This window comes from Elephas maximus, chromosome 7 (genome assembly GCF_024166365.1).
Source record: "Elephas maximus indicus isolate mEleMax1 chromosome 7, mEleMax1 primary haplotype, whole genome shotgun sequence".
Taxonomy (NCBI): Eukaryota; Metazoa; Chordata; class Mammalia; order Proboscidea; family Elephantidae; genus Elephas; species Elephas maximus.
The window spans coordinates 129600103-129627247 of NC_064825.1; the positions used below are offsets into that span (position 1 = coordinate 129600103).

At 50.3% G+C, this 27145-nt stretch overlaps 1 protein-coding gene across 4 annotated transcripts; it reads left to right on the plus strand.

The window, feature by feature from the left end:
• Positions 1–156: 156 nt before the first annotated feature.
• On the plus strand, positions 157–27145 carry DPP3 (dipeptidyl peptidase 3). Of its 4 annotated transcripts, none has more exons than XM_049892566.1 (18): positions 157–291; positions 1385–1662; positions 3775–3864; positions 4729–4866; positions 5556–5630; positions 6269–6362; positions 13569–13699; positions 13779–13909; positions 13988–14046; positions 16155–16349; positions 16543–16655; positions 16955–17047; positions 18369–18431; positions 18525–18649; positions 18724–18844; positions 20212–20391; positions 24347–24509; positions 25023–27145. In XM_049892566.1, the coding sequence occupies exons 1-18, from the start codon at positions 240–242 to the stop codon at positions 25193–25195; spliced, it is 2274 nt and encodes a 757-aa protein (XP_049748523.1). In that variant the 5' UTR covers positions 157–239; the 3' UTR covers positions 25196–27145. The 4 variants fall into 4 exon arrangements, with proteins under 4 accessions (XP_049748523.1, XP_049748524.1, XP_049748525.1 ...); XM_049892567.1 differs by having other exon boundaries at positions 1388–1662; XM_049892568.1 differs by lacking the exon at positions 157–291 and adding an exon at positions 298–603.

The window sequence follows — 27145 nt, forward strand, 5'->3', positions numbered from 1 at the left end:
CCCACCAGCCCCGCCCAGGCTCGGGGACCCAGCGAGCCCCATCTGCCTAGACTAGGTCGCTCCCTTGACCCGCCGGAGGCTACTGCCCGCGCGGCCTGCGGACAAAGGCCAATCCGCGCGCAACCTGGCAGCGCCGTGGGGCGGAGAGCCGGAGCCCCCATTGGCTAGAACCTACGCCCATCGGGGCCCCGAGGCCCGGCCATTGGCCGGTGGGGGCGAGGTTCGCAGAGCCCCAATGAATGGGGGAGCCGGAAGCAGGAAGTGAGTTTGCGAACCAGGCAGCTGCTGCAGGTGAGGCGCGGCGCCAGGGTTTCAGGGTCAGAGTGTCGTCCCCGGAGGACTGGGGGTGAACCGGAACCGAGCGCAGGGCTGTTTCTTTTCAGCCCTCCCGTGGCCCCTTCCAAATCTGTCATGGCCCTGAGGCCAAGGAGGGCTCTGGGCAGCAAAGGGTGAACGCCCCCTTTCAGAATCCTGCCGGTTGTGCTATTGGAGCGGAGCCCGGGCAGTGGGGGGAAGCTTGAAACTCCTCTGCAAGGGAGAGAGGGAGTGGAGGGTGCCCTGGGTTAGGAAACCCCGGGCCCCCTCGGGGCTGTGTGACCTTCGGTGAGTTACTTGACCTGTCTCTCTAAGCTTCGGTTTTCCTACCTGTAAAATGGGCTTTCTTCCAGCTCTGAACTTCGGTAGCTTTCTGGCTCTACTGGCCGAGCACAGGGAGAGGGCAGGAGGCTGGAGGGCCGAAGAAAAGACAGAGGGATGAGGGTGGTACCAACGCTGGGAGCAGGGAGGGAGGAAGCGTACAGCGAGAACCACTTACTGCTCTAGGTACATTCCGGCCAGTGTGATGTCGAGCTTGCTCACCCACCTGGTGCGATTGGGGTCATTATCCCCATTTTATGGAGGAGGAAACTGGTGCAGAAAAATGAAGCCATTGGCCTGACTTTTAGGAGTCTGGGGCTGAGCCAGGATTGGAACCTGAGTGTTCCAGCTGGCAGCCTCGTGCTCTGTCCTTGTGAACACCATGTGGAGACAGGAGGGTATTGAAGAAACTTTGGGAGAATTCTGGAAAGGAGGCCAGGAGATCAGAGAAGGAACAGTGACTCAAAGACAGGCAGGCGCCTGGCCTGGGAGTCCAGAGATGCAGGTCTCTGCTACTGGCCCCTCCCATTGGGCCTGAGTTTCTCTATCTTTAATACTAGTAGCCCACCAATGTATTTTGGAACCTCAGTGGGCAAGTCACCTGACCTTCTCTAGGCCTCAGTTAGCATATCTGGTGAGTGGGTACAATTGCATTCCCTTCCTCACTGGGCTTTTGGGAGGAGTAGATGAGATTGTGGGAGTGCACAGCCAGGCTCTTGGCACCTATGATGACAGTGATGGTTCTCAGCAGGGCCCATGGCGGATACCCAGTACATCCTGCCCAATGACATCGGTGTGTCTAGCTTGGACTGCCGCGAGGCCTTCCAGCTGCTGTCGCCCACAGAGCGCATCTATGCCCACCACCTGTCACGGGCTGCCTGGTATGGGGGCCTGGCTGTACTGCTGCAAACCTCCCCTGAGGCCCCCTACATCTACGCCTTGCTCAGCCGCCTCTTCAGGGCCCAGGACCCCGACCAGCTGCGCCACCACGCCCTGGCCGAGGGCCTTACTGAGGAGGAGTATCAGGTCAGTTCCCTCAGGCCAAGTCACATTTCCTGAGCATGAGGGACCACGATGAAGGGCACAAAGCTCTCTCTCTCCATTACTCGCTTAAGGAGTGGTCTGAGGAGGAGGATTAGACCAAAAGTTAAATATAGGAACCTCCCCTCCGGAGCCTCAATCTTCTCATCTGTAAAATATACATGAGGGCAGCCTCTCCTTCTCAGGGTTGGTGACCCACGCTTAGCATGGTGCTTGATTCCAAGATAGATGGTGGCTGCTGTGAGGGTAACAAGGGCCGTGACTAAAGGAAACAGCTCGGTGCTGTGGAGATTGAGAGAAGGTAGAGGAATGAGTTCAGGGTAGGAATGAGGAAGTCTGAGTCTCTAGACCAAATCTTCCCCTTCCATGTTGTGTGTCACTGGGTAGAATGTTCCGCCTGTCCCTTAGTTTTTGTGAGTCTCTTAGCCAAGTGATACTTGAATGCATTCTGAGCGTTCAGTGCAGCGTTCAGCGATGCAGAAATGCAGAAAGACACAGGAGAAAGCACGAAGATCGCCTGTTCTCAGTGCCCTCCACAGAGGAAACCACTGGGGATGGCGTGGTGTTCAGCCTTTAGTCCCGTCTGTGTATTACATACCTATCCGTGTCCCTGCGCTCAGGCATCAGTTCCTTGTTTTCTCTTTTATGTACATGAGGTCATGCCCTCCATGTCCTTCTGTGCCTTGCTTTTGTCACAGAACACCATGTCTTGAAGACCTTGCATGGGGTCCTTATAAATCCACCTCATTCTTATTGGCTGGAGCATTCCACAGCAATATGCATTGTTGTGAACTTAATCTTTGTTGCTGGACATTGACTGTTCCCAGTTTTTATGACAATTGGTACCCCGGCGAGTGCACTTTTGCACATATGTGAGGAGGATCTATTTCTAGAAGCAGAAGTGCTGGGTCAAAAGCTCTGTACCTTTACGACTGATTGATGCTGTTAAATTATCTTCCACAAAAGCCTCACCAAATTACATTCCCACTGAGAACAGATGAGAATATGACCTGTTTTTCTATATGTCAAATAAAGGGATTGGATTGCTGATCTCTGAGCTGAGGTCCAGGGTGTTTCTTCCTCCTTGTTTGAACTTTGGACAACTACTTCCCCTCTCTAGGCCTTGGTTTTCCCATTTAAAGAGCCGGTGTCTGGGGAAGTGCTTGAAAATGGAAAAGTGCTATCTAAGATTCACTGTGTCCAGTGGGATGCTTTGGTTTGCAAGTAACAGAAACCCAGCTCCAGTGGGCTTAAGTGAGAATGAGAATCATTGGCTCACATAACTGGAAAGCCCAGGAGTAGAGGAGGCTTCAGGCACAGCTGGATTGAGGGGCTCAGTGACACCATCAGGATGCAGTGTTCATCTCTCAACTTTGCTTTTTTTCCTCATTCTAGTCATGGAGCTCCAGGGGCTCCAGGCTTGATGGTGCCTGATATAAAACAGAGGCTCTTTGCCAAGGGAAATTTCCTGGATAGGGCTTGTATTGGCGAACTCAAACCTCATGCCCAACCCGAATCATCCCTGTAGCCAGGGAAGGTGATGTTCTGACTGACCAAGCCAGGTTGTGTAGCCACTCCTGGAACTGGGTGAGATGCCCCCCAAGAGGAAGATTGATGTCTTAATACCAGAGAGAGAGAGACTAATTTGGGGTCAAGAAAAGCATAAAGTAGATGACCAAGGCCCTTTCCAGCTCAGACACGTGATGCTTCAGATGCCAGCTGCTTGACAGGTTGGAGGGCCAAGGATGTGGTTTCTGGAAAAAGAAGTGGTGTTTGAACCGGGCCATTGAGGCCAGCTGGAATGGCCACAGGTGGCAGAGAGGGAGCTGTGGATGGAGGAGGCAGAGGTAACCAAGAGCCTGGGCATGTTTGGGAGCTGTTGAGAAGACCAGTTTGGCCAGACATCGGGTGTGTGAAAGTTGGTCTGTAAGAGTATGTTGGGGGCAGTCGGGGGTCTTCCAGAATCCGGGTACTGCCCTGGATTTCCCAGCCTCACCCAGACCAGTTTCTCCAGGCTATTATCATCTCAGGACAAACCCTTCCTGGGGTGGGGGAGGGGAATGGGTCTCCCAGTCTTTGACACCCTCCCCTTCTCAGGCATTCCTGGTCTATGCTGCTGGTGTCTACTCCAACATGGGCAACTACAAGTCCTTCGGTGATACCAAGTTTATCCCCAACTTGCCCAAGGTGAGCTGCGGGAAGGCTGGGAAAGGTGGGAATATGGGGCAGGCAGAGTGGGGCTGCAGCAGGAGGAGCCCTGACTCGGAGCCGGGAGCCCCGCGTGGAGCCAGGAGCCCCGCGTGGAGCCTGGAGCTGGGAGCCGGGAGCCTGGAGCTTGTCCCTCCTGTGCCCCATGGCCGCAGGCTGCCCAGCTTTGGTGAGCATGCAGCCTCCTTGCGTGGAAAGGAAATGTGAGGCACTTCCTGACCGTGCTGCTCCGAGGGTCAAGTGAGGGGACGAGGTGGAGGTGCTCTGTGGACTGTTGGGTGCTTGCAAAAACAAAGCCTGTTGTTCATCACTGGGGACAGTGGAGAGGCCTGGGCATGGGGACTACTGCTGCGGAACCATGGGGGCAGAGGTCTCTCGTGCGCCAGGGCTTCTCAGCATGTACACGGAGCACCTAGGGACCTTGTCAGATCAGCTTCTGATTAAGCTGCTCTGTGGCGGGGTCCGACATTCAGCACTTCTCAGTATCAGTGCTACTAGAGTCCCCGGGTGGTTCAAACAGATAAGCACTCTACTGCAGTACTAACCAAAAGGTTGGTGGTTCAAACCCATCCAGAGGCACCTCAAAAGAAAAGCCTGGCAATCTTTTTCTGAGTGGTCACAGCTTTGAAAACCCTATGGGGCAGTTCCACTTTGCACACATGGAGTTGCCATGTGTTAGGCTCAACTTGACAGCAACTGGTTGGTCAGTGCCACTGGCCCACGGACCACACTGTGAACAGCAGGGTCTTAGACTGTGGGAGAAGCTTATGGGGGGTTGGTGTGGAGGCTTTTGAGGGCAGCTTTCGGGGTGCATCCGGGCTGATGGCCTCCCTTCCCCTGCAGGAGAAGCTGGAACGGGTGATCCTGGGGAGTGTGGCCGCTCAGCAGCACCCTGAAGAAGTCAAGGGCCTCTGGCAGACCTGTGGGGAGCTCATGTTCTCTCTGGAGCCACGGCTTCGACACCTGGGGCTGGGGAAGGAGGTGAGGCCCCCAGCCACATGAGAGAGTGGAGAACGTCCCACTAGGCCACCTGGTAGGGAGGGAGGAGCACCTGCTAGGGGCACAGGGACCCTGGGTTTCAATCCCAGCTCTGCCTCACACTCTTGAAGCAAGGCTGTTCCCCACTGTGGGCCTCAGTTTTGTCATCTCTAAAATGGAAAGCAGGTTGGATGGGCTGCTTTCTGAATGCCCTCCTGGTTCTGACATCCTAGGATGCTGGGTGCAGAAGGAAGGCAGGAGAGAAGAGCTGAGAGCTTGAGAGAGCCAAGGAGGGGTGATAAGGAGGGAGGGATGCCAGACTTTCAGCCTCTGGAGGCTGCCCATGTGGGGCAGGGGACAGGGTGAGCGGGTGGGTGGGGTGGGCTGCCTGTGTCAGGCTGCATGGAGCTGCAGGAAGGCCAGAGAGGGGTATCTAGGGAGCAGGGTCAGGGAGTGGGGGGCCACTTGTCCAAGCTGCTCTCAGATGAAGAAAGTAGACTTGTCCTCTCTTTCTTTTTTTCTTCTTTTTGTTTTTTTACATTTCCCCCCTCCTTGGAAAGATATAAGAAATTGGGAGAAAATGGTGGACGGGGCTGGGTGGACATTGCTGGCAGGAGAGGGATTTGCCAGCACCCTGCAAGCTCCTGACCGAGGCACTTCTTCTTTCTTGTCTCCCCTCCTTTCCCCAACAGGGAATCACCACCTATTTCTCTGGGGATTGTACCATGGAAGATGCCAAACTAGCCCAAGCCTTTCTGGACTCTCAGGTTCGCAGTTGGGGGACACCGGGTGGCGGTTTGATGGGGCTCCTTGTCCCAGCTCCCTCGCTGCTGGCGCCCACTCTTGGTCTCAGTTCAGGCCTGGAGCCGTCGGGTCCTTGAGGTGGAAAAGACTTTGGGAAAACCTTGTCTAAGAGGTCAGGAAGACATCTCCATGTGTGCCGGGGATGGAACTGTCCCCATCCCCACACCACCCCAGGCTGTATGGCCCATGGCATCCTCAGGGCTGGAAAAGGCAGAACCTCAGAGCTGAGCTGACGAGTTTGGGCTCCGGAGTCCACGCGTCGGGTGTAACTCCCAGCTCAGCCACCCACCAGCTACATGGCCTGTTTCCACACCTGTGGCATGGTACCTGCCTAGCCAAGGGCTGGTGCCTAGCGCAGAGTTGAGTCAGTGCTTCGTAGAAGTTAGCGCTCGGTGGACTGGGCAGAGCAGCAGCGGCTGCCATGGCCTGCTGGCCTCTGCTCCCTGCCCTGCCCAGCAGGCTCGGGAACATCCTCGGATGCCCTGGTCTGCTCTGCCTCTGTGTCTTTTCTCTGTGGTGTGACCCCTGCTCCCCTCCTCCCAGCCCCACTGCCTTCTTGGGATCTCACTCTCCCCCAAACCCTTGCCCTGGTCTTTTCCAGAACTTTAGTGCCTACAACACGCGGCTCTTCAAGGAAGCCGGCCAGGATGGGAAGGCTCGCTATGAGGTGCGGCTGGCTTCCGTGCTTGGCACAGGTGAGCTCAGACCTGGGCAGACCACTCCTTACGCTCCTTCTGATTCTTCCTTGGTGTTCCTGCACCCGAGCGGAGGGGGCTAGACCTGACGACGGGGGTTAGCCATTTTCTGTGTCGCCACAGGGAACAAGAACAATCACAATAGCTATAGTTGAGCTGATGGAAGGTTTATTGGGTGCCAAGCTCGGCTATACCAGGCGTATGGTGATACCTATGAGGCGAGTACCCTTACTATCATCCACCAAAAGAGGATGCTTTTAAAAAACTCAGAGAGGTTAAGTAATTTGCTCAATGTCATGCAGCCATTAAACATCAGAGCAGGATTCAAACCCAGGCAGCATCAGAGATGTGCTGCCTAGAAATGTTACTCAGTTCCAGCAACAACCTCGCAAAGGAGATTCTGTCTTTACCTGCTTTTCAGATGTGATGCTGAAGCTCAGAGGGGTTGAGTAACCAGCTCGAAGTTACATAAAATAAGTGGAGGTGCCAGGACCTGAACCCAGGTCTCTCAGGCTCCCCAAGTTCCCAGGCACCACAGGTGGGAGAGGAAGAATCCCTCCTCGATAGTGTAAAAACGGAGTTGCCCAAAGGTGCCTGGAGCGCCCTGTCACCAGTGGTGTTTAAGCAGGGAGCCAGAAGTCCAAAGGACCAATAAGCAACATCATGATGAGTAGAAAAAATATTGGAGTTGTCAAGAATCTCGTTGTACTCGGATCAATGGAAGCTGCAGTCAAGAAATCGAACAACAACATGTTGCATTGGGTAAATCTGCTACAGAAGACCTCTTTAAAAGCTTAAAACGCAAAGATGTAGCTTTGATGCCTAAGGTGCGCCTGACCCAAGCCATGGTATTTTCAGTTGCTTCTTATGCCTGCAGAAGCTGGACAATGAAAAAGGAAGACTGAAGAAGAACTGATGCCTTTGAATTGTGGTATTGACAGAGAATATTGAATATACCACGGACTGCCAGAAGAATGAACAAATTTGTCTTGGAGGAAGTACAGCCAGGATGCTCCTTAGAGGCTAGGATGGCGAGACTTCATCTTGCTTAGTTTGGACATGTTATCAGGAGGGATTAGTCCCTGGAGAAGGACATGGGTGTTCATGTATCTATTTGTGTGATGGCTCTTATTTCCATAGGATATATTCCAAGGACTGAGATTGCTGGATTGTATGGTACATTCTAGCTTTTTAAGGAAGTGCCAAATCGATTTCCAAAGTGCTTGTACCATTTTACATTCCCACCAGCAGTGTATAAGTGTTCCAGTCTCTCCACAACCTCTTCAACATTCATTATTTTGTGTTTTTTGGGTTAATACTAGCCTTGTTGGGGTGAGATGGTATCTCATTGTAGTTTGATTTGCATTTTTCTAATGGCTAATGATTGTGAGCATTTCCTCAAGTATCTGTTAGCTACCTGAATGTCTTCTTTGGTGAAGTGCCTGGTCATATCCCTTGCCCATTTTTTAATTGGGTTATTTGTCTTTTTCTTGTTGAAGTTTTGCAATATCTTGTGGATTTTAGAGTTTAGACCCAGTCTGTGGGTTGTCTTTTTACTCTTTTGGTGAAGTCTTTTGATGAGCATAAGTGTTTGATGTTTAGGAGCTCCCAGTTATCTAGTTTCTCTTTGGCGTTTGTGCATTGTTTGTTATATTTTGTATTCTGTTTATGCCATGTATTAGGGCTCCTAGCATTGTCCCTAGTTTTTCTTCCATGATCTTTATCGTGTTAGATTTTATATTTAGGCCTTTAATCCATTTTGAGTTAGTTTTTGTGCACGGTGTGAGGTATGGGGCTTGTTTCATTTTTTTGCTGACGAATATCCAGTTATGCCAGCACCATTTGTTAAAGAGGTGTCTTTTCCCCATTTAACAGACTTTAGACCTTTGTCAAATATCAATTTAATTCTGGTTTCTCAGTTCTGTTCCATTGGTCTATGTATCTGTTGTTGTACAGTACCAGGCTGTTTTGACTACCGTGGCGACATGATAGGTTCTAAAATCAGGTAGTGTGAGGCCTCCCGCTTTGTTCCTTTTCTTCAGTAATGTTTTACTTATCCGAGACCTCTTCTGTTTCCGTATGAAGTTGGTGATTTGGTTCTCCATTTCATTAAAAAATGTCGTTTGGAATTTGAATCAGGATTGCATTGTATTTGTAAATCACTTTGGGTAGAATTGACATTTTCACAATGTTGAGTCTTCCTATCCGTTAGCAAGGTATGTTTTTCCACTTATGTGGGTCTCTTTTGGTTTCTTGCAGTAGTGTCTTGTAGTTTTCTCTGCATAGGTCTTTTATGACTGGTTAGATTTATTCCTAAGTATTTTATTTTCTTGGCGGCTGTTGTAAATGGTTTTTGATTTGCTGATTTTCCTCTTTGAAGTTCTCTGTTGGTGTAGAGGAAACTGATTTTTGTATGTTTATCCTGTAACCTGATACTTTGCTGAACTCTTCTATTAGTTCGAGTAGTTTTCTTGTGGATTCTTTGGGATTTTCTGTGTGTTAGATCATATCATCTGCAAATAGGGATACTTTTATTTCTTCCTTACCAATTTGGATGCCTGTTATTTCTTTCTCTAGCCTAATTGCTCTGGCCAGGACCTCCAGCACATTGTTGAATAAGAGTGGTGATAAAGGGCATCCTTGTCTGGTTCCTGTTCTCAAGGGGAATGCTTTCAGACTCTCTCCATTTAGGATGATGTTGGCTGTTGGCTTTGTATACCAAAAAAAAACAAACCAAAGTTATTGCCATCGAGTCAGTTCCGACTCATAACAACCTTATAGGACAGAGTAGAACTGCCCCATAGAGTTTCCAAGGAGCGCCTGGTGGATTTCAACTGCAGACTGTTTGGTTAGCAGCCACAGTTCTTAATCACTACACCACCAGGGTTTCCAGTGCCCTTTATCGTGTTGAGGAATTTCCCTTCTATTCCTATTTTGCTGAGAGTTTTTATCATGAATGGGTGTTGGACTTTGTCAAATGCCTTTTCTGCATCAATTGATAAGACCATGTGGTTCTTGCCCTTTGTTTTATCTATGTGATGGATTACATTGATTGTTTTTCTAGTGTTGAACCATTGCTGCATACCTGGTATGAATCCCACTTGGTCATGATGAATTATTTTTTTGATGTGTTGTTAAATTCTATTGGTTAGAATTTTGTTGAGGATTTTTGTGTCTACGTTCATGAGGGATGTTGGTCTGTAATTTTCTTTTTTTGTGATGTTCTTACCTGGTTTTGGTATCAGGGTTATGCTGGCTTCGTAGAATGAATTTAGGAGTATTCTATCCTTTCCTATGCTCTGAAATATCTTTAGTAGTAGTGGTGGTAACTCTTCTCTGAAAGTTTGGTAGAATTCTCCAGTGAAGCCTTCAGGGCCAGGGCTTTTTTTTTGTTGGGAGTTTTTTTAATTACCTCGTCAATCTCTTTTCTTTGTTATAGGTTTATTTAGTTGTTCTACCTCTGTTTGTGTTAGTTTAGGTAGGTAGTGTGTTTCGAGAAATTTGTCTATTTCCTCTAGGTTTTTCATAGTATTCTGTTCTGATTCTTTTAGTTTCAGTTGGGTCTGTTGTGATATCACCCATCTCATTACTTATTCAGGTTATTTGCCTCGTCTCCTGTTTTTTCTTTTGTCAGTTTGGCCAGTGGTTTATCGATTTTGTTAATCTTTTCAACGAACCAGCTTTTGGTCTTGTTTACTCTTTCAATTGTTTTTCTATTCTCTACTTCATTTAATTCTGCTCTAATTTTTATTATTTGCTTTCTTCTGGTGCCCGAGGGATTCTTTTGCTGCTCTATTTGTTCAAGTTGTAGGGTTAATGTTTTGGTTTTGGCCCTTTCTTCTTTTTGGATGTGTGCATTTACTGCTATAAATTGACCTCTGAGCATTGCTTTTGCTGTGTCCCAAAGTTTCTGGTAAGATGTGTTTTCATTCTCATTTGATTCTGTGAATTTCTTTATTCTGTCCTTAATTTCTTCTATAACTCAATAGTTTTTGAGTAAGGTGTTGTTCAATTTCTGTGTATTTGATTTTTTTTCCTTGCTTTTTCTGTTACTGATTTCTGCTTTTATGGCTTTATGGTCAGAAAAGATGCTTTGTAACATTTCAGTGTTTTGGGTTCTGTTAAGGCTTGCTTTGTGGCCTAATATGTGGTCTATTCTGGAGAATGTTTCGTGTGCATTGCCTTCTTTTTTTATAAAGATACTGCTCATATTGGATTAAGGCCCACCATACACTAGTATGACTTCGTGTGAACTTAAATAATCACACCTGCAAAGACCCTATTTCCAAATAAGGTCACATTCATAGTTACCAGGGGTTAGGATCTGAACCTATCTTTTTGGGAGACACAAATCAACTTATAGCAGGTGGCTTCAGGCACAGTGGGATCCAGCTGCTAAGACAATGTTATCAGAAATCTCTCTCAGTCTCTTGGCTCTGTTCTCATTGACTTCATGCATGGGCAGGCTGTTCTCACATGGGGCCTGCGAAGAGAGGACCCTTCTTTCCTAAGAGTTTCTGCGTAGGTCCTGGGGTGGTCCTAGTTTGTCTATTTTGGGCCCAATATTTATCTGTGAGCCAGTGCCTGTGGTCAAGGGGCAGGCCTCTGGCTAGACCAGGCAATGGGGTTGGTCCCTCCCAAACCACCTGGACTGGGGGTTGCTGGTGGGTTCTCAAAGGGAAATTGGAGTCTTTTATCAGGTTGGGTGAAGTGGGTGCAGTGTGGACAGAAATGTCAAGGCCCCTCTGAGGATGCTTGCAGCCTTGCCCTTTCTACCCTGCCACATCCCACCTCCCAGCCACCCACCTCGTACCCCCCCACAGCGTCCTGCTCAGGCTCTGTGCTCCAGCCATGATCAGCAGCATTCAGTTCCCTGAAGACCCTATGTGTTCATGTGTCCTCCCTAGGCCCTTGCACACTCTATTCCCCTGCCTGGAATGCCCTTCCACCCTTAGGGGGTTCACTCAGCAAATTCCTACTCATCCCTTAGGCCAAGCTCAGACATCACCTTCTCCAGGACATTTCTCCCTTCCCTGGCTCAGTCCCATTGTGCACCAAATAATTTCCCAGTTATGTTTCTGTTTCCCCCATGCCTGGCACTTGGTGGTGTTGTTCATTGGTGTCAGGTTGACCCTGACTCATGGTGCCCTTCTGTATAACAGAACGAAACGTTGCCCAGGCCTGCTCCATTTTCAAGACTGTTGGTATGCTGGAGTCCATTGTTGCAGCTATTACATCCATCCATCTCACTGAAGGTTTCCCCTCAATTAGCCAATGAAAACTCAGATACTTGGAGCACTCATAAGTGAAGATGTGTGGGAGAGACACTCCAGGCTGAGAACAGGGTAGTGGGAAAGCTTAGAGATTAGCGAGTAGTTTGGTTTGATGAGGGAAAAAGATATTGAGCCCAGGGGAGTCGGAGATCACACTGGAATGTAAGTTCTTACAGTATAGGATAGTCTCTGAGTCATGCACAGTTAAGTGTGCACAACTACTACCTGAAAGGTTGGTGGTTCGAATCCACCCAGAGGTGCCTCAGAAGAGAGGCTTGGTGATCTACTTCTGAAAGGTCACAGCCTTGAAAACCCTATGGGACACTGTTCTACTCTGAAATACATGGGGTGGCCATGACTCAGAGTCAACTCGACGGCAACTGGTTTTATAGTATAGAACAGTAGTTAAGAGGGTGGCTCTGGAGCCAGGCAGCCTGTGTGTATCAGTTATTGACAGCTGTGTAACAAACACCCCCAGAACTTAGTGATATACAACCACCCCTTTATGATGCTCATAGACTCTGTGCGTCAAGAATTTGGGTGGGGCAGTCAGAACAGCTTGTTTGTAGTCAACAATGTCTGCAGATGCAGCTGGGAAGTTCTGGAGGCTAGAGGGACTCAACAGCTGGGGGCTGGAATCGAACAAAAACTCAGTCACTCACACGGTGGTGGTAGATTCACACTATCGGCTGAGACCTCAGCTGAGGCCATTGACCAAGACACTTCATGAAGTCTCTTCATATTACTCATGATGGCTGGGCTCTGAAAGTGAGCGTCCAAGGAGAACCAGGCAGAACCTGCATTACCAGTCACATGGCATCACTTCCTACCCGGCTTCAGGAGGAGGGAACATAGACCCCACCTGTTGATGGGAGAAGTGCCAAGGCCGCATTGAAGAAGAGCATGTAAGATGGGAGATGTTGTCGCTGCCTTTTTGAATACAACCTGCCGCTCTGGGTTTGAATCCCTGCTCTGCCACGGGCAGTTGTTCATGGAGACAGTTAGCCACACTCTTAACCTCTCAGTGCTTTAATTTCCCCGTCTGTAAATGGAGATAATAATCAGCCTCCATAGGGTTAATATAAGGAATAAATGAGTTAACATATGTAAACTCATTTAGAATGGTGCATGTTAATTTACTTTATTTTTGTTGACAATATGCATAGCAAAACGTATACCAATTCAACAGTTTCTACGTATACAATTTAATGATATTGATGATATTTTTTGAATTGTGCAACCATTCTCATCCTTCTTTCCTGAGTTGTTGCTCTCCTGTTAGCATAAACTCACTGCCCCCTAAGGTTCCTTTCTAATCTTTCCAGTTGCTGTTGTCAACGTAATCCCATATAAATAGATCTTAAAAGAGCACAATGCTTAAGGCAGACATTCTTTACTAGTTAAGCTGAACTATTGTTTGGTTTTAAGATTTCAGGGGATATGTTTGGTTTAAGGTTTAAAGATTATCTCAGGACAGTAATTTTAGGGGTTCTTCCAGCCTGCATGGCTCCAGAAAATCTGGATTCCGTGACAATTTGAAATTCTGTCCTACATTTTCCCCCTTTTGACCAGGATTTGTGTATAGAATCTTTGATCAAAATGTTCGGTAGCAGTAGCCAGGCACCATCCAGTTCTCCTGGTCTCATAGCGAAGGAGGCAGTGGATCACGGAGGCAATTAACCACACATTCCTTCTCCTCCTTCTATTCCTGGCTCTCCTTCTTCCAGTGTTGCTCTAGGTGATTAATTGTGTGTGTGTGTGTGTGTGTGTGTATATATATATATTTTTTTTTTTAAGATGAGAGGTCATACTGATTTCTGTAGGCAATAAAATAGGGAGCCATTAAAGATCTTGGAGTACAAGAATGCCATGTGAGAAGCCTACTTGGGTATCTTACACTGGCCTTTCCCTGAGCGATCACTCCTCCTCTCAGAGTCTTCTGTGGACTCTGAAGTGACTTCCAAGCTGAAGAGCTATGAATTCCAGGGGAGCTGCTTCCAGGTGACCCGGGGGGACTATGCACCCATCCTCCACAAGGTGGTGGAGCACCTGAAGAAAGCCAAGGTAGGGTGGGCTTAGGTGTGTGGGCTCGGGACACCACCGGGCAACAAAGGGGAGTATGACCAAGCCCTGTGCCCCCCAGGCGTACGCAGCCAACAGCCACCAGGAGCAGATGCTGGCCCAGTACATGGACAGCTTCATGCAGGGCTCCATCGAGGCCCATAAGAGGGGCTCCCGCTTCTGGATCCAGGACAAAGGTCCCATCGTGGAGAGGTGAGGTGGCCTCGCCTTCACCCCCGTCTCCATGCCCTCCTGCCCTTCCCTCCTCCATCTCTTCCTTCTCTCCCCCAGTTACATCGGGTTCATCGAGAGCTACCGTGACCCCTTTGGTTCCCGTGGAGAGTTTGAAGGTAACCTCTAGGGGGTAGAGGGAGGTTAGTTCCAAGCCCTCCTTCCCCTACCCCCTCCATAGTAATAATAACAGCCAGCATTGATTATTTACCATGTACCAGGCTCTCCTGTACAAAGTTCACCTTTATTAACTCATTTAGACATCATCACCCTGTGAGGATTTTTATCCCCACTTTACAGATGTGGGAACTGAGGCCCAGGCACCCTGGTTCTGAGCCACTTCCCTGTGCCTGGAGCACAGACTCCAGGGCAGACAGACGAGTGTTCCAAGCCCAGTTTTGCCACTCATCGGCTGCCTGACCTTGGGCCAATTAGCCCTAGTTACTCCCTGGTGGTTGTCATGGGAATGAGATAATGTGTGCAAACTGCTTAACACAATGCCAGGTACATACAGGACGCTCAGCAAGCAGCAAGCAGAGTTGCTGTGAGGGTTAACATTATGACTGTGAACGGACTCTCACCCACATGCCTGTACCGCACCCACCTGTGCAAGGCAGGGCATCCACCTTGAGTGTATAGACTTGTCTCTGCTAGCCCTTTCCCTTCCCCAGATCCTGGATGTAGAGTCTGGAGCAACCAGTTGCCAGAAGCCAGAGAGACTAGCCTGGAGGAGGGAGGAAAGCTCCAGCAGCCCCAGAGGCTCTGATCTGGGGCCATAGATCCCTAGGGGCCTGGTGGGAGACAGGTCCCACACCTGCAGCTTTCCTGCAGTGGCTCTGCCAGGCCAGTTGTTGGCTGAGACCCCAGAGCCACCAAGTTAGCATGGGCAGCAGCCTAGCCTCAATCTCAGAGGCCACAGCTACAAAGACCCCCACTCTTCCCCCACTTTTAAAATAAACTCCTGATTACTAGAAAAGTATTTCATGTTCAGAGTCAAAAGTGATGAAAATATGGGAAAAAAATCAACTGGTTACAGCCCAAGGTTAATGTTTGGAGTATATATTTTGTCTTTTTACACACAGAGCTACGGCTATTTAAAATACATATAAGTAAAAAGAGATCCTTATTTGTTAGTAGTAACTGGAACGATACAGGTGTATGTAGGATAAAAGGTGAGAGCCCCCTTTTTCACCCTCGCCCACCTCACTCCTCTACCCAGAGGTCACCACAGGTAACAGCTGAGACCGTGGCCTTCTGGCGTTGTTCTCAGCTCTGGTACCTAGAGACTACTCCTGATTCATCCAGGTAAATGAAGCCATGCTCTTCATATTATCCTGCCCCTTGCTTTGTTCCCTTAACAATACGTCTTGGATAGCTTTTCATAGCAGTGCTTTCAGGCCTGCCACGCTCTTCTTGATTGCCAAAAGCCAATTGATTCCACACGACGTTAATAGGAACTATATCAAGATGGGTTCTGTGGTAAGCAGCAAGCATTCTTGCCTGCAGGACTTCTGTGTCTTTAGTGTGCATTGGGAATCTCCTAGAAGTTGGAGATAGAGAATGTAGTGGTATCCAAACTTATTTGGCCAGGGAACTCTTTCTTTATGAAGGATCTCACAGAAAATGTCTTCCATAGAGTGCAATTTTGGAAATACTGCTTTGAGCCAGGAGCTGTACTTGGAATCTTAAATCTCAGCCACAGCCCTCCTGTACCACACCCTCACTTGCTCCACCATACAGGATATCTCACAGTTCCCCACTGCTCAGGGACTCCCTTCTGCTTGGATTCTGGTCCTTTTCCCAACACCCTCTACATACCAGTTGCTGTCCAGTCAATTCTGACTCTTGGCGACGTGTCAGAGTAGAACTGGGCTCCATAGAATTTTCAATGGCTGATTTTTCGGAAGTAAATTCCCAACCCTTTCTTCCACACCCCCATATACTCCCCACAAACTCCTTTAAGATCCGGAGTTGCCTAGTGAAGCCTCTCCATGCTCCCATCTCCCCCAAACAGACAGTCATTTGTTTACTACTTTGCTGGTCTTTGACCTCCATAAAGGCAGGCCCAGGCCTGAGTCACTGCTCTCCCCAGCAGCCAGCTCAGGGTTGTGGCTTACAGCAGGCATTCAGTATATGCACGCTGGCTGGCTGGAGGGGTAGCGGGGATGGGTAGGAGACAGTGACCTCCCACCCAGAACCTGCCACCCACAGTCGCCCTCCTTTGCAGGCTTCGTGGCCATGGTGAACAAGGCCATGAGTGCCAAGTTCGAGCGGCTGGTGGCAAGTGCAGAACAGCTGCTGAAGGAGCTCCCCTGGCCCCCAGCCTTCGAGAAGGACAAGTTCCTCACCCCTGACTTCACCTCCCTGGATGTCCTCACCTTCGCCGGCTCCGGCATCCCTGCCGGCATCAACATCCCCAACTGTAAGCTTCCTCAGGCCTGGCCCCCCGCCACCCTCCCGGCCCCCCAGGAGCGTCTACTTAGAACCTGTCCCTCCCCCACACCCCCCAGCCACAAACTGCCCTGCTGACATCACCATCCAGCCTCCTTCCTCTTGTCTAGACTCCCTGTCTATGACCCCTGACCTGTGCTCCTTCTCCCTGCGACCCCACCTAGATGATGACTTGAGGCAGACAGAAGGCTTTAAGAACGTGTCGCTGGGGAACGTGCTGGCTGTGGCCTATGCCACGAAGCGGGAGAAGCTCACCTTCCTGGATGAGGATGACAAGGTGGGCACCGGCCTCTGACTCAGGAAGGCCGCCAGCCCAGTGGAGTGGAAAGAGCACGGCTTCAGGCCCTGGCCCTGCCACTTCCTGGCTGAGTGACTGCAGCCTCGGAGCCTCAGTTTCCCCATGTGTCAAACAGTGGAGGCAGCACCGCCCTCCTGGCCCGTTGCCAGGATGAGGCAGCTGTGCAGTGCCCAGTGTGGGCCTGATGAACAGTCGGCCTCCATCAATCATGTGCCTGGGGAGGGGGCTGTGTGGCTGTGGCGGGATGGCAGGCAGTGGTTCTCTGCTTGTCTTGGCAGGACCTGTACATCCGCTGGAAGGGGCCTTCCTTCGACGTGCAGGTGGGCCTGCACGAGCTACTGGGCCACGGCAGCGGCAAGCTCTTTGTGCAGGTAAGAATACGGCTGCCAGTGCAGGTGCCCAGGCCCCAGCTCCCCTCCCTGGGTCAGATGGGGAATGGCCCTGTAAGCCGGGAAGACCCTGTCTCATCCCCCCGCAAGATGTCCCGGGAGCTTAGGACTGAGTAGGTATCAAGAGGTCTCCAGGACAGGCCAGCTGCTGTCCCCCCACCAGACAGTCTTCCCACCAGGAGGAATTTGCTCAGGCCAAGAAGGTGCCCCGCAAGGCCCTGAGGGTGTGGGCCTGGGCAGCCCCAGAGCCCCATCCTCAGGCTGCAACACTGCTGTCCTCACTCTACTGTTCCCTGCAGCCTGCACCTTTGCAGCTGTGGCAGGGAGCCCCTTCCTCCCCAGAGCAGCCCCTTCCTGCTGGCCAGCCAAAGTGGCTGGAGCCCCCTCGGCCCCACTCAGGGAATAGGAAAAAGGTAGGCTGGGAAGAGTGTGTTAAGGACCCCGGCCCAAAGCTGCACAAAAGAGATGAGGAGGCAGGCGCGGGACGAGGACCCTCAGTGAGAGTGGGGTTCTGGCTTGGGGCTCCTCCCTGGAAGGGGACAGGCTGGAGCTAGGCCTTGGGGGGCAGGAGGATTCAGAGGGTGGTGACGAGGGCAGCAGGCTGGTGTAGTGCTTTGTCTAGGCTCTGAAGTCAGAGGGAAATGGGGACAAATGTGGCCACTGTGTGGCCTTGGGTAAATCAGCTCCCTCACTGAGCCTCCGTTGGCCCATCTGTAAGATGGGGTTACTGACCACTACTGCGTGGGCTGTTGTGAGGAGTGACAGGGAAGATGCATAGGGAGCCCCAGTGCTTGCCTGGCACACAGTAGGCTCTTAGCAAACGGGTGTTGCTAAGAGACGGTGCACATGGTGGTTGTGTGCTCTGGTTCCAGTGTGGGCTCTTAGCCTCTGAGCCTCAGTTTCTTCTGTGAAGTGGGGTAAAAATGGAAAATTCTTTCCAGGGAAGCACACCCATTGGGGCACCCCAACCTTTACCGAGGTCCAGAGATATTGGGACTGGATCTTTGTGTGGCTTTGGGCAAGTCCCTCCCCTGTCTGGGCCTCAGTTTCCCTCTCTGTGCAGTGGGGTTGGTGGCTCTGGTTCTCGCGCTGCCCGGGAGCTCTGAGAAAGCAGTCATTGTCATGAGCCTGAGCACTGGAGGCATCGAGTGTGTCAGTGTACCTACCGCTCCTGCTGTTTGCTCGCTGTGCCCCACACCTTTCTGAGCCACTCCTCAGGCCTTGGATCCAGGGCTGAAGGCCTGGCCCTGGGTTAGGGGCGCCTTTCCCTCACTTGCCTGTGTTCATGACACTGCTCCTGCAGGATGAGAAAGGAGCATTCAACTTCGACCAGGAGACCGTGATCAACCCAGAGACGGGGGAGCGGGTGAGCAGGGGCCCAGGGAACCAGGGAACCAGGGGGAGGGCATGAATGGGGCGGCAGCCACCCCTAAGCTGCTGCCCGGGCCTCCCCTCCCAGATTGAGAGTTGGTACCGGAGCGGGGAGACGTGGGACAGCAAGTTCAGCACCATTGCCTCCAGCTACGAAGAGTGCCGGGCTGAGAGTGTGGGCCTCTACCTCTGCCTCAACCCCCAAGTGCTGGAGTACGTGCCGGGGGCGTGGAGGGTGGGCCACGGCCAAGCATCCCCTGACTTCCCTCCTACCTGTACCCCTCCAGGATCTTTGGCTTCGAGGGGGCTGATGCGGAAGACGTGATCTACGTGAACTGGCTCAACATGGTTCGGGCTGGGCTGCTGGCTCTGGAGTTCTACACCCCTGAGGCCTCCAGCTGGAGACAGGTAGGACTGGAGGGTGGTTCTTGGGAGAAGGAGGGAGCCTGCGGGGGGTGCCAAGGCCAGGAGTCTAGGTACAGGGATGGGACAACTGTTCCTGTGAAGAACTGAGTGTAACCCTAGAGTCCACCGCTTAAGACTGTTCGGAGCTTCAGTGTCCCTGGGAATGGGAGTGATAATCTCTCTCCCTGCCTACCTTTCAGTGTGAATCTGATGAGGTGGTTTTACTACTACTGCTAATATCTAGGAGGAGCCCTGGTGGTGCAGTGGTTAAATGCTCAGCTGCTAATTGAAAGCTCAGCAGTTCGAACCCACTGGCCTCTTCTACGAGAGAAAGATGTGGTAGTCTGCTCCTATAAAGATTTACAGCCTTGGAAACCCTATGAGGTAGTTCTACTCTGTACTATAGGGTCACTGTGAGTCAAATTGACTCGACAGCAGTGAGTTTTTTTTTTTTTTTAAGTGATTACTAACTTGGCCTGGGTGGTGCAAACAGTTACATACTTGGCTGCTAACCTTTTGATTAAAGGTTGGTGGTTCGACTTCAGCCAGAGCACCTCGGATAAAAGGCCTGGTGGTCTACTTCAGAAAAATCAGCCATTGAAAACCCCGTGGAGTACAGTTCTACTCTGACACACATAGGGTCACCATGAGTTGGAGTTGACTCGACAACTAGAATAATAGCTGACTTACAAAGTCTTACTGTGTGCCACGCACAGTTCTAAGCACTTGACATGAATTAACTCATTTGTCCCTGGTGTTAACTCCAGGAGGTGGGTACTCTTGTCATCCTCATCTTAGAGATGAGGGAGTCGAAGCACAAAGAGATTGAGTGGCTTACTGGTGCGAGGCAGAGCTAGGACTGAACCCAAGTGTTCGGCCCAGAGTCCTGCTCCTCACCACCAGGCTAGACTGTCCAGTTAGGATACCTGGGACAGGGCTTTGGAAATAGGGTAAGCAATAGAAATTAAAAAGAACAAAATCAGAAGTGCACACGTCTTAGAGTCAGGAAGCTCAGGTCTGAGTCCTGCTCTCACCTCTAGGCCTCTGTTTTGTCATCTGTGACCTGGGCACGACAATGCCTGCTTGGTCCCACTGTTGAGCTCATCAAGACTGGAGGAGAAGGTGCTAGGGGTCCTGGCAGTGAGGGGCCCTCGGAGGTGACTGCTGTCATCAGGGAGGACCTGGAGCTACAGAGGGTGTGGTGGGTGACCAGAGGGAGCCCTCCCTGGTGAGAAGAAGAGGCAGAAAAGGACCCTCTGGGAGGGGGAAATAAAATGACAATGATTGACAAGTAATGAGCACAAACTGTCTATCGGGCCTCGGACCAGGCACTCAGGGCGGCAAATGTCTCCCCTTCCCCGTCCCCACAGGCCCACATGCAGGCCCGGTTTGTGATACTGAAGGTCTTGCTGGAGGCTGGCGAGGGGCTCGTTACCATCACTGCCACCACAGGCTCTGACGGGCGCCCGGATGCCCGGGTCCGCCTTGACCGAAGCAAGATCCGTTCCGTGGGTAAGCCTGCCCTGGAGCGGTTCCTGCAGAGACTCCAGGTAAGCGAGGCCTCTCACCTTGGAGGTCCCCCCCAGCTGCCTCTGTCTGCTCACCCTGTAACTCCTCCTTTGGTCTGTGTGCCAGTCAGTCATTCAGGCTGTGTACGGATCACTTGTTCGGTCTGTGTGCTGATCACTCATTCAGACTATATGCCAATCACTCAGTCAAACTCTATGCCGATCACTCCTTCGGGCTGTATGCCGGTCGCCCACTCGGGCTGTGTGCCGGTCGCCCATTCGGGCTGTGTGCCGGTCGCCCATTCGGGCTGTGTGCCGGTTGCTCATTCAGAATGTATGCCAGTCACCCATTCGGGCTGTATGCCGGTCGCCCGTTCGGGCTGTATGCCGGTCGCCCGTTCGGGCTGTATGCCGGTCGCCCGTTCGGGCTGTATGCTGGTCACCCATTCAGTCTGTATGCTGATCATTCATTCAGTCTATATCTGACCATTCATTCAGACTGTGTCTGAGTGTTACTATGTGCCAGTCACCAAGAGGAAGCTGTGAGCAGTCTCTGCTCTCTCGGGCTCATCGTGCTGTGAGGGAAGGTAGAATAAGTGGACAAGATAATGTGCGACTATGACAAGAGCTGTAAGGACAATAAAACTGATGATGTGACAGTGAGTGCAATTGGCGGGGGAAGGATTGCAGGGCCCCCTTAGCCTGGGTGATCAGGGAAGGCTTGGAGGAGATGAAGTTTGAGCTGAGAACTGAGGGCCTAGAGGGAACCAGCTCTGAGGGGAGCTGAGAGCAAAAGGAATAGTCAGTGTTAAGGTCCTGAGACCGAAGTGAGCTTGCTGGGCTGAGGGACAGACAGGAGGCCTGGAGCTTGGTGAGTGATGGAGGGAGAGTACAGTGGTCAGCGCAGCCCTGGCATCTGCCCTCCAAGCTGGCTGCTGTTGGAGCCCTCAGAAGCCAGGGCTATGACTCCCATCCCAGGTAGAGATCCTTCGAGTCAGAGACCTTTTGGGGTTCTGGTGCCAATACTCATCACCCGTGTGATTGGGACAACATACTTCACCTCTGTGGCCTTACTTTTCTCCTCTGTCAAATGGGATACAACACTTCTCACGTGGTAAGGGGAAATGAAACAACATAAGGGTTAAACAAAACAACATAAGGCACTGCGCAGCTAGAATGTCCTGTTATCCAAGTCGGGAGCCCCTGGTGGTGGAAGCAGTTAAGCCCTCGGCTACTAACCGTTTGGCATGGTTTGAATCTACCCAGAGGCGCCTCGGAAGAAAGGCCTGAAGATCGACTTCTGAAAGGTCACAGCCATTGAAAACTCCGTGGAGTACAGTCCTACTCTGACACACATGGGGAGTCAACTCAACGGCATCTGTGTTTTTGTTTTTGTTATCTAAGCCAATGCTGCACAGAGTGTGGTCCACAGACCAGCAGTATCAGTGTCACCCAGGAACAGGTTAGAAATGCAGGTTCTCAGGCCCCACCCCAGACCTACGGAACCAGAATCTCGGGGTGGGCCCCAGGAGTCCCCATGTTTACTAGCCCTCTGAGTGATTCTGATGCTCAACAGAGTTTGAGAACCACTGGCACATCACCCTTGAGTGAGCAGTACCCTCCATGGGAACAAGACCTGCTGGCTCTTTCAACCTTGGAAGGTCCAGCTTTCAGTACTGCAGATAACTTTATGACTACACTCCCACCTGTTTCCAGAAAAGGTTGAAGGCATTTGCCATTAAAAATAGATGTTTGGCCATTAAAGTGAAATAAAATCAGAAATTAAAAACCATCAACCGCAAAACACAGTGTGGGGTCTTGAATAGGATCCTGGAATAGAAAAAAGACAGTAGCGGAAAAACTTGTGGCCTCTACATAAAGTCTGTTGTTGTTAGGTGCCACTGAGCTGATATTCGACTCACAGTGACCCATGTGATGGAGCAGAACTGCCCTCATAAGATTTTCTTTGCTGTAATCTTTTTGTGAGTGTGTGCCTTAAGTGAAAGTTTACAGCTCAAGTTAGTTTCTCATACAAAAATTTATACACACATTGTCATACAACCCTAGTTGCTCTCTCTGTAATACGACAGCACACGCTTCCTTTCCACCCTGTATTTCCCGTGTCCATTCGACCAACTCCTGTCCGTTTCTCCGTTCTCATCTCTCCTCCGATAGGAGCTGTTGGCTATAATCTTTACGGGAGCAGATTGCTAGGTCCTTCTTTCATGGAGCCACTGGGTAGGTTTGAACCATGAACCTTTTGGTTAGTATCTGAGCACTTAATTGTTAGGCCACCAGAGTTCTAGATAAAGTCTAGAGTTTTGTTAATAGCAGTGTACCAGGATGTACAATAGGGGAAACTGTGTGAGGGGTACATTTCTGTACCATCTTTGCAAGATTTCCAAATATCTAAAATGATTCTAAAATAGAAACTTAATAATAAATCACTAGTTGGAGGAATCAGATCTGCCAGTTGGTAGGCCAACAGTGCGTCATAACTGAGTGTTGAATGGGGAGCAGGAGAGGAAGAGAAGACAGGTGAGGGGCAGGAGGAGATAACCCAACCAAAAAATAGGCAAAAATCACGAACAGCAGAGGAAAACAGTCACCTCCTTATGGGAAGACGCTCAAGCTCATTCCAAACCCAAAACCAAACCCACTGCCGCTGAGTCGATTCCGACTCATAGTGACCCTATAGGACAGAGTAGAACTGCCCATAGAGTTTCCAGGGAGCGCCGGGCAGATTCGAACCGCCGACCTCTTGGTTAGCAGCCGTAGCGTTTAACCACTATACCACCAGGGAATTGCAACTTAAACCACACGAGATACAATGTACACCCCCCGCCCCCACCTGGCAAAAATTAAAAACTGCCAACACCAACCTGGTGTATCGAGCAATGAGTGTAAATCAGCGCTTCGACTTTGGAAAACAATGTTGACATCAGCTCTTAGAGCTGAACGTTGGCGTAACCTACAGACCATCAGCTCTCCTAAGAGACCTGCATCTCTTCATCAGAAGACATACAAGGATGTGCACAGCAGCCCTTAATAGCAAAAAATCCCAACTGTGTATGAATAGTAGAGGAGATTGGATTGCAGCGTGTTTGTAAGTGGAAGACTATACAGCAGTGAAAAGGGCGTTAACACAGATGAATCTCAAACAGAATTTGAGCAGAGAAAGCCAATCACACAATATATAAAGTTGAAAATCGGGCAAAAACTTAAATAATATATCGTTGAGAGTCAAACTCAGAATGCAAGGGAATAACCATTGAGGATAGTGGTTTCCGCAGATGGAGGAGACAGGAGGGTGCAGTCGAGGAGCGAGGCAATGGGACTGACTCTTAAGGGGGTTGGTGGTTATAAAGAGGGTGATGATAACACCGGCTTTGTTTACAGATCAAGTGAGAAACACTGGCTTCAATTTAACAGACACTTACTATGTGCTAAGGGAGCCCTGGTGGCACAGTGGTTAAGTGCTCGGCTGCTAACCGAAAGGTTGGTGGTTGGAACCCGCCAGCCACTCCATGGGAGAAAGGTGTGGCAGCCTGCTTCCGTAAAGATGACAGCCTAGGAAACCCTATGGGGCAGTTCTAGTTTTCTCCTATAGGGTCGCTAGGAGTTGGAATCAACTTGACGGCAATAGGTTTCTTTTACTACGTACTAAAACAACAACGTTGACGGATTCTTTTTGGTACAGTGACACTATATTTCTTCCATCTTCTTTTGATGCTTCCTGTGTCATTCAGTTTATCTGCATTTCTCACTTATTCAGCATGGTAACACTGTGAGAGAGGAAATACTACTCCCATTTAGCAGTATAAGCTCAGAGTGGTCTATTAATTTGTCTGAGGTTGCACAGCCAGAAAGTAGCAGAGACAAGCATTTCACAGACAGTCCAGGGCTGGGCACAACTGGCTGTGGCTGCTGGCAGAGCCCCGTGGGTGCAGGGTGGGGCACCCATCATAAGCACTACCTCCTTGCCTCCGTCCCACAGGTGCTGAAGTCCACGGGGGATGTAGCCGGAGGGCGGGTCCTGTATGAGGGTTATGCGGCCGTCACAGACGCACCCCCTGAGTGCTTCCTCACCCTCAGGGACACAGTCCTGCTGCGCAAGGAATCTCGGAAACTCATCGTTCAGCCCAACACTCGCCTCGAAGGTAACAGACTTTTGAGCTGCCTTTGATGGGGGACATGCAGGGCCTTATGGGAGCACAAAGCAGCTCTGAAACCCTCCTGGGGGCTCTGAGAAGGCTGTCTACGGTGGCCTTTCCCTCCATTCTCCTTCCCTGCAATGGTCCTCCCTATGCCAAACCTCAGGCCAAAACCTCGGCATCTACCCCTGACGCCACCATACATACGCCAAGAATCATGCTGCTTGTATGACAGCACCTGGTATGTGGTATTGCACAATAAATCTTTATTAAGCAAAAAGATGAATGAATGATTGAATGAATGAAAGTAGCCAGTGATCACTCTTCCTTTAATAGTTCCTTCCTCAGAGGACTATTGTGAGGACTAAATGAGATAATGAATCTAAAACATGAGACACAAGTTTTAGGACATGGGAAGTAAGAGCTGGAGTGACAGCTAGCCGCCCCTATGATTGCTGTTATCCCACGTCTCTATTCTGACCACTCTCTGCTGCTCCCTTCTCGCCCTCTCCTCCACAGGCTCAGAAGTACAGCTTCTTGAGTACGAGGCCTCAGCTGCTGGCCTCATCCGATCCTTCTCTGAGCGCTTCCCCGAGGACGGACCCGAGTTGGAGGAGGTCCTCACCCAGCTGGCCACGGCCGATGCCCGGTTCTGGAAGGCCCCCAGTGAGGTCCCAGCTGGCCAGGCTTGAGGAAGATTCCTGTGGCCCTTCCCCCAACTCCCATCAAATCAAGGCTGCAGTGGCCCTCCTTTTGTGCGTGTATTTTGAGGGACTAGGGGCAGGCAGGAGTTCAGACCTTGGTGCTACCTCTTCTGAGGGTGGTGACACTAAGCCCTTCCATCTGTCAGCACTTCCCAGTTTACCAAGTGCTTCCCCTGTGACGATCAGCACTGCCAGCCAGGGAGTGGGCAAAATAGGGCTCCTTATCCTGTTTTCAGATGAAATGGAACCTCTAAGAAGTGACTTGTCTAGATCCTGCAGTTGGTACGTGACAGAGCCAGGACTCAAAACCTTCTCGTCAAATCCAGTGCTCTTCATGTGTTACTTTTATAGACAGAAAAATAAATATTAGAAACAACCACCATCTTTGCCACATGCACTATTGCTCCTTGCCTCTGTCTTACTTCTAATCTGCTCCTGAAAGGGTAGTGAAATTAAGGCCTGGGGAGAGGACAGAACCAAAAACCAAACCAGTAGCCCTGGAGTCAATTCTGACTGATGTTGACCCCATGCATTGCAGAGTAGAACTGTGCTCTGTAGGATTTTCACGGCTTTGACCTTTCAGGAGCAGATTTCCAGGCCTTTCTCCTGGGCACCTCTGAGTGGGTTCAAATCACCAACCTTTTAGTCAGTAGCCACGTGCTTAACTGTTGCACCACCCAGGAACTAAGGAGAAGACCACTGCCAAACCAAACATGTTGCCATTGAGTTGATTCCAACTCGCAAGGACCTATAGGACAGAGTAGAACTACCCCGCAGGGTTTCCAAGGCTGTAATCTTTACAGAAGCAAACTGCCACATTTTTCTCCCTTGGAGCAGCTGGTGGGTTCAAACCACTGGCCTTTTGGTTAGCAGCTGTCTTAGTTATCTAGTGCTGTTATAACAGAAATACCACAAGTGGATGGCTTTAACAAAGAGTTTATTCTCTCACAGTCTGGTAGGCTAGAAGTCCAAATTCAGGGCGCCGGCTCCAGAGGAAGGCTTTCTCTCTCTGTTGGCCCTGGAGGAAGGTCTTTGTCATCAGTCTTCCCTTGGGCTGGGAGCATCTCAGTGCAGGAGCCTCAGGTCCAAAGGATGGGCTCTGCTCCCAGCACTGCTTTCTTGGTGGTATGAGGTCCCCATGTCTCTCTGCTCGCTTCTGTCTTATATCTCAAAAGAGATTGGCTTAAGACACTATCTAATCTTGTAGATCTCATCAATTTAACTGCCACTAATCCATCACTTTACCTCATAGTGATAGGATTTACAACACATAGGAAAATCACATGAGATGATGAAGCAGGCCGTCATGGAAGAGTTATCAAGGGTTATTCCAAAAACCCAAAACCCACTGCTGTCGAATCGATTCCAACTCATAGCAAGTCTGTAGGACAGAGTAGAACTGCCCCATAGAGTTTCCAAGGAGCACCTGGCGGATTTGAACCGCCGACCTCTGGGTTAGCGACCATAGCACTTAACCACTACACCACCAGGGTTTCCAAATAATCAAGGGTTATTAACCATCCCATAATACTTGTTTTTCAGAAAGGTCTGTTCTTGCTACATTTTTGTTACAACTTTTACAGCACTTCACCATGATTGGTCGAATTCCCAGGTTTCTTCTGGCACGAGGCCAAGGTGCAGGCTCACTGAGTCCAAATCTACCTGCGACATGACCTTCCTGGGGTGGCAGTAGGGAGCTGTCACCGTTTTTTCAGGGCTGTGCACAGTATATTTAGAGCTGTGCACAAAAAACCCCTTCACTAAAATTATGTGGACTGCGCACGCATCAAAAGACTGAAGATCCTCCCATCACTGTTCATGCATATGTATGTCAATCCCTATAAAAGGAGCAAATCTGCCCTGGTTCAGGGAGCTGGCAGCCTTAGGTTATGAGACCCTACCTGTCTCCCAGTTTGCAAACTGAATAAACTTTTCTGT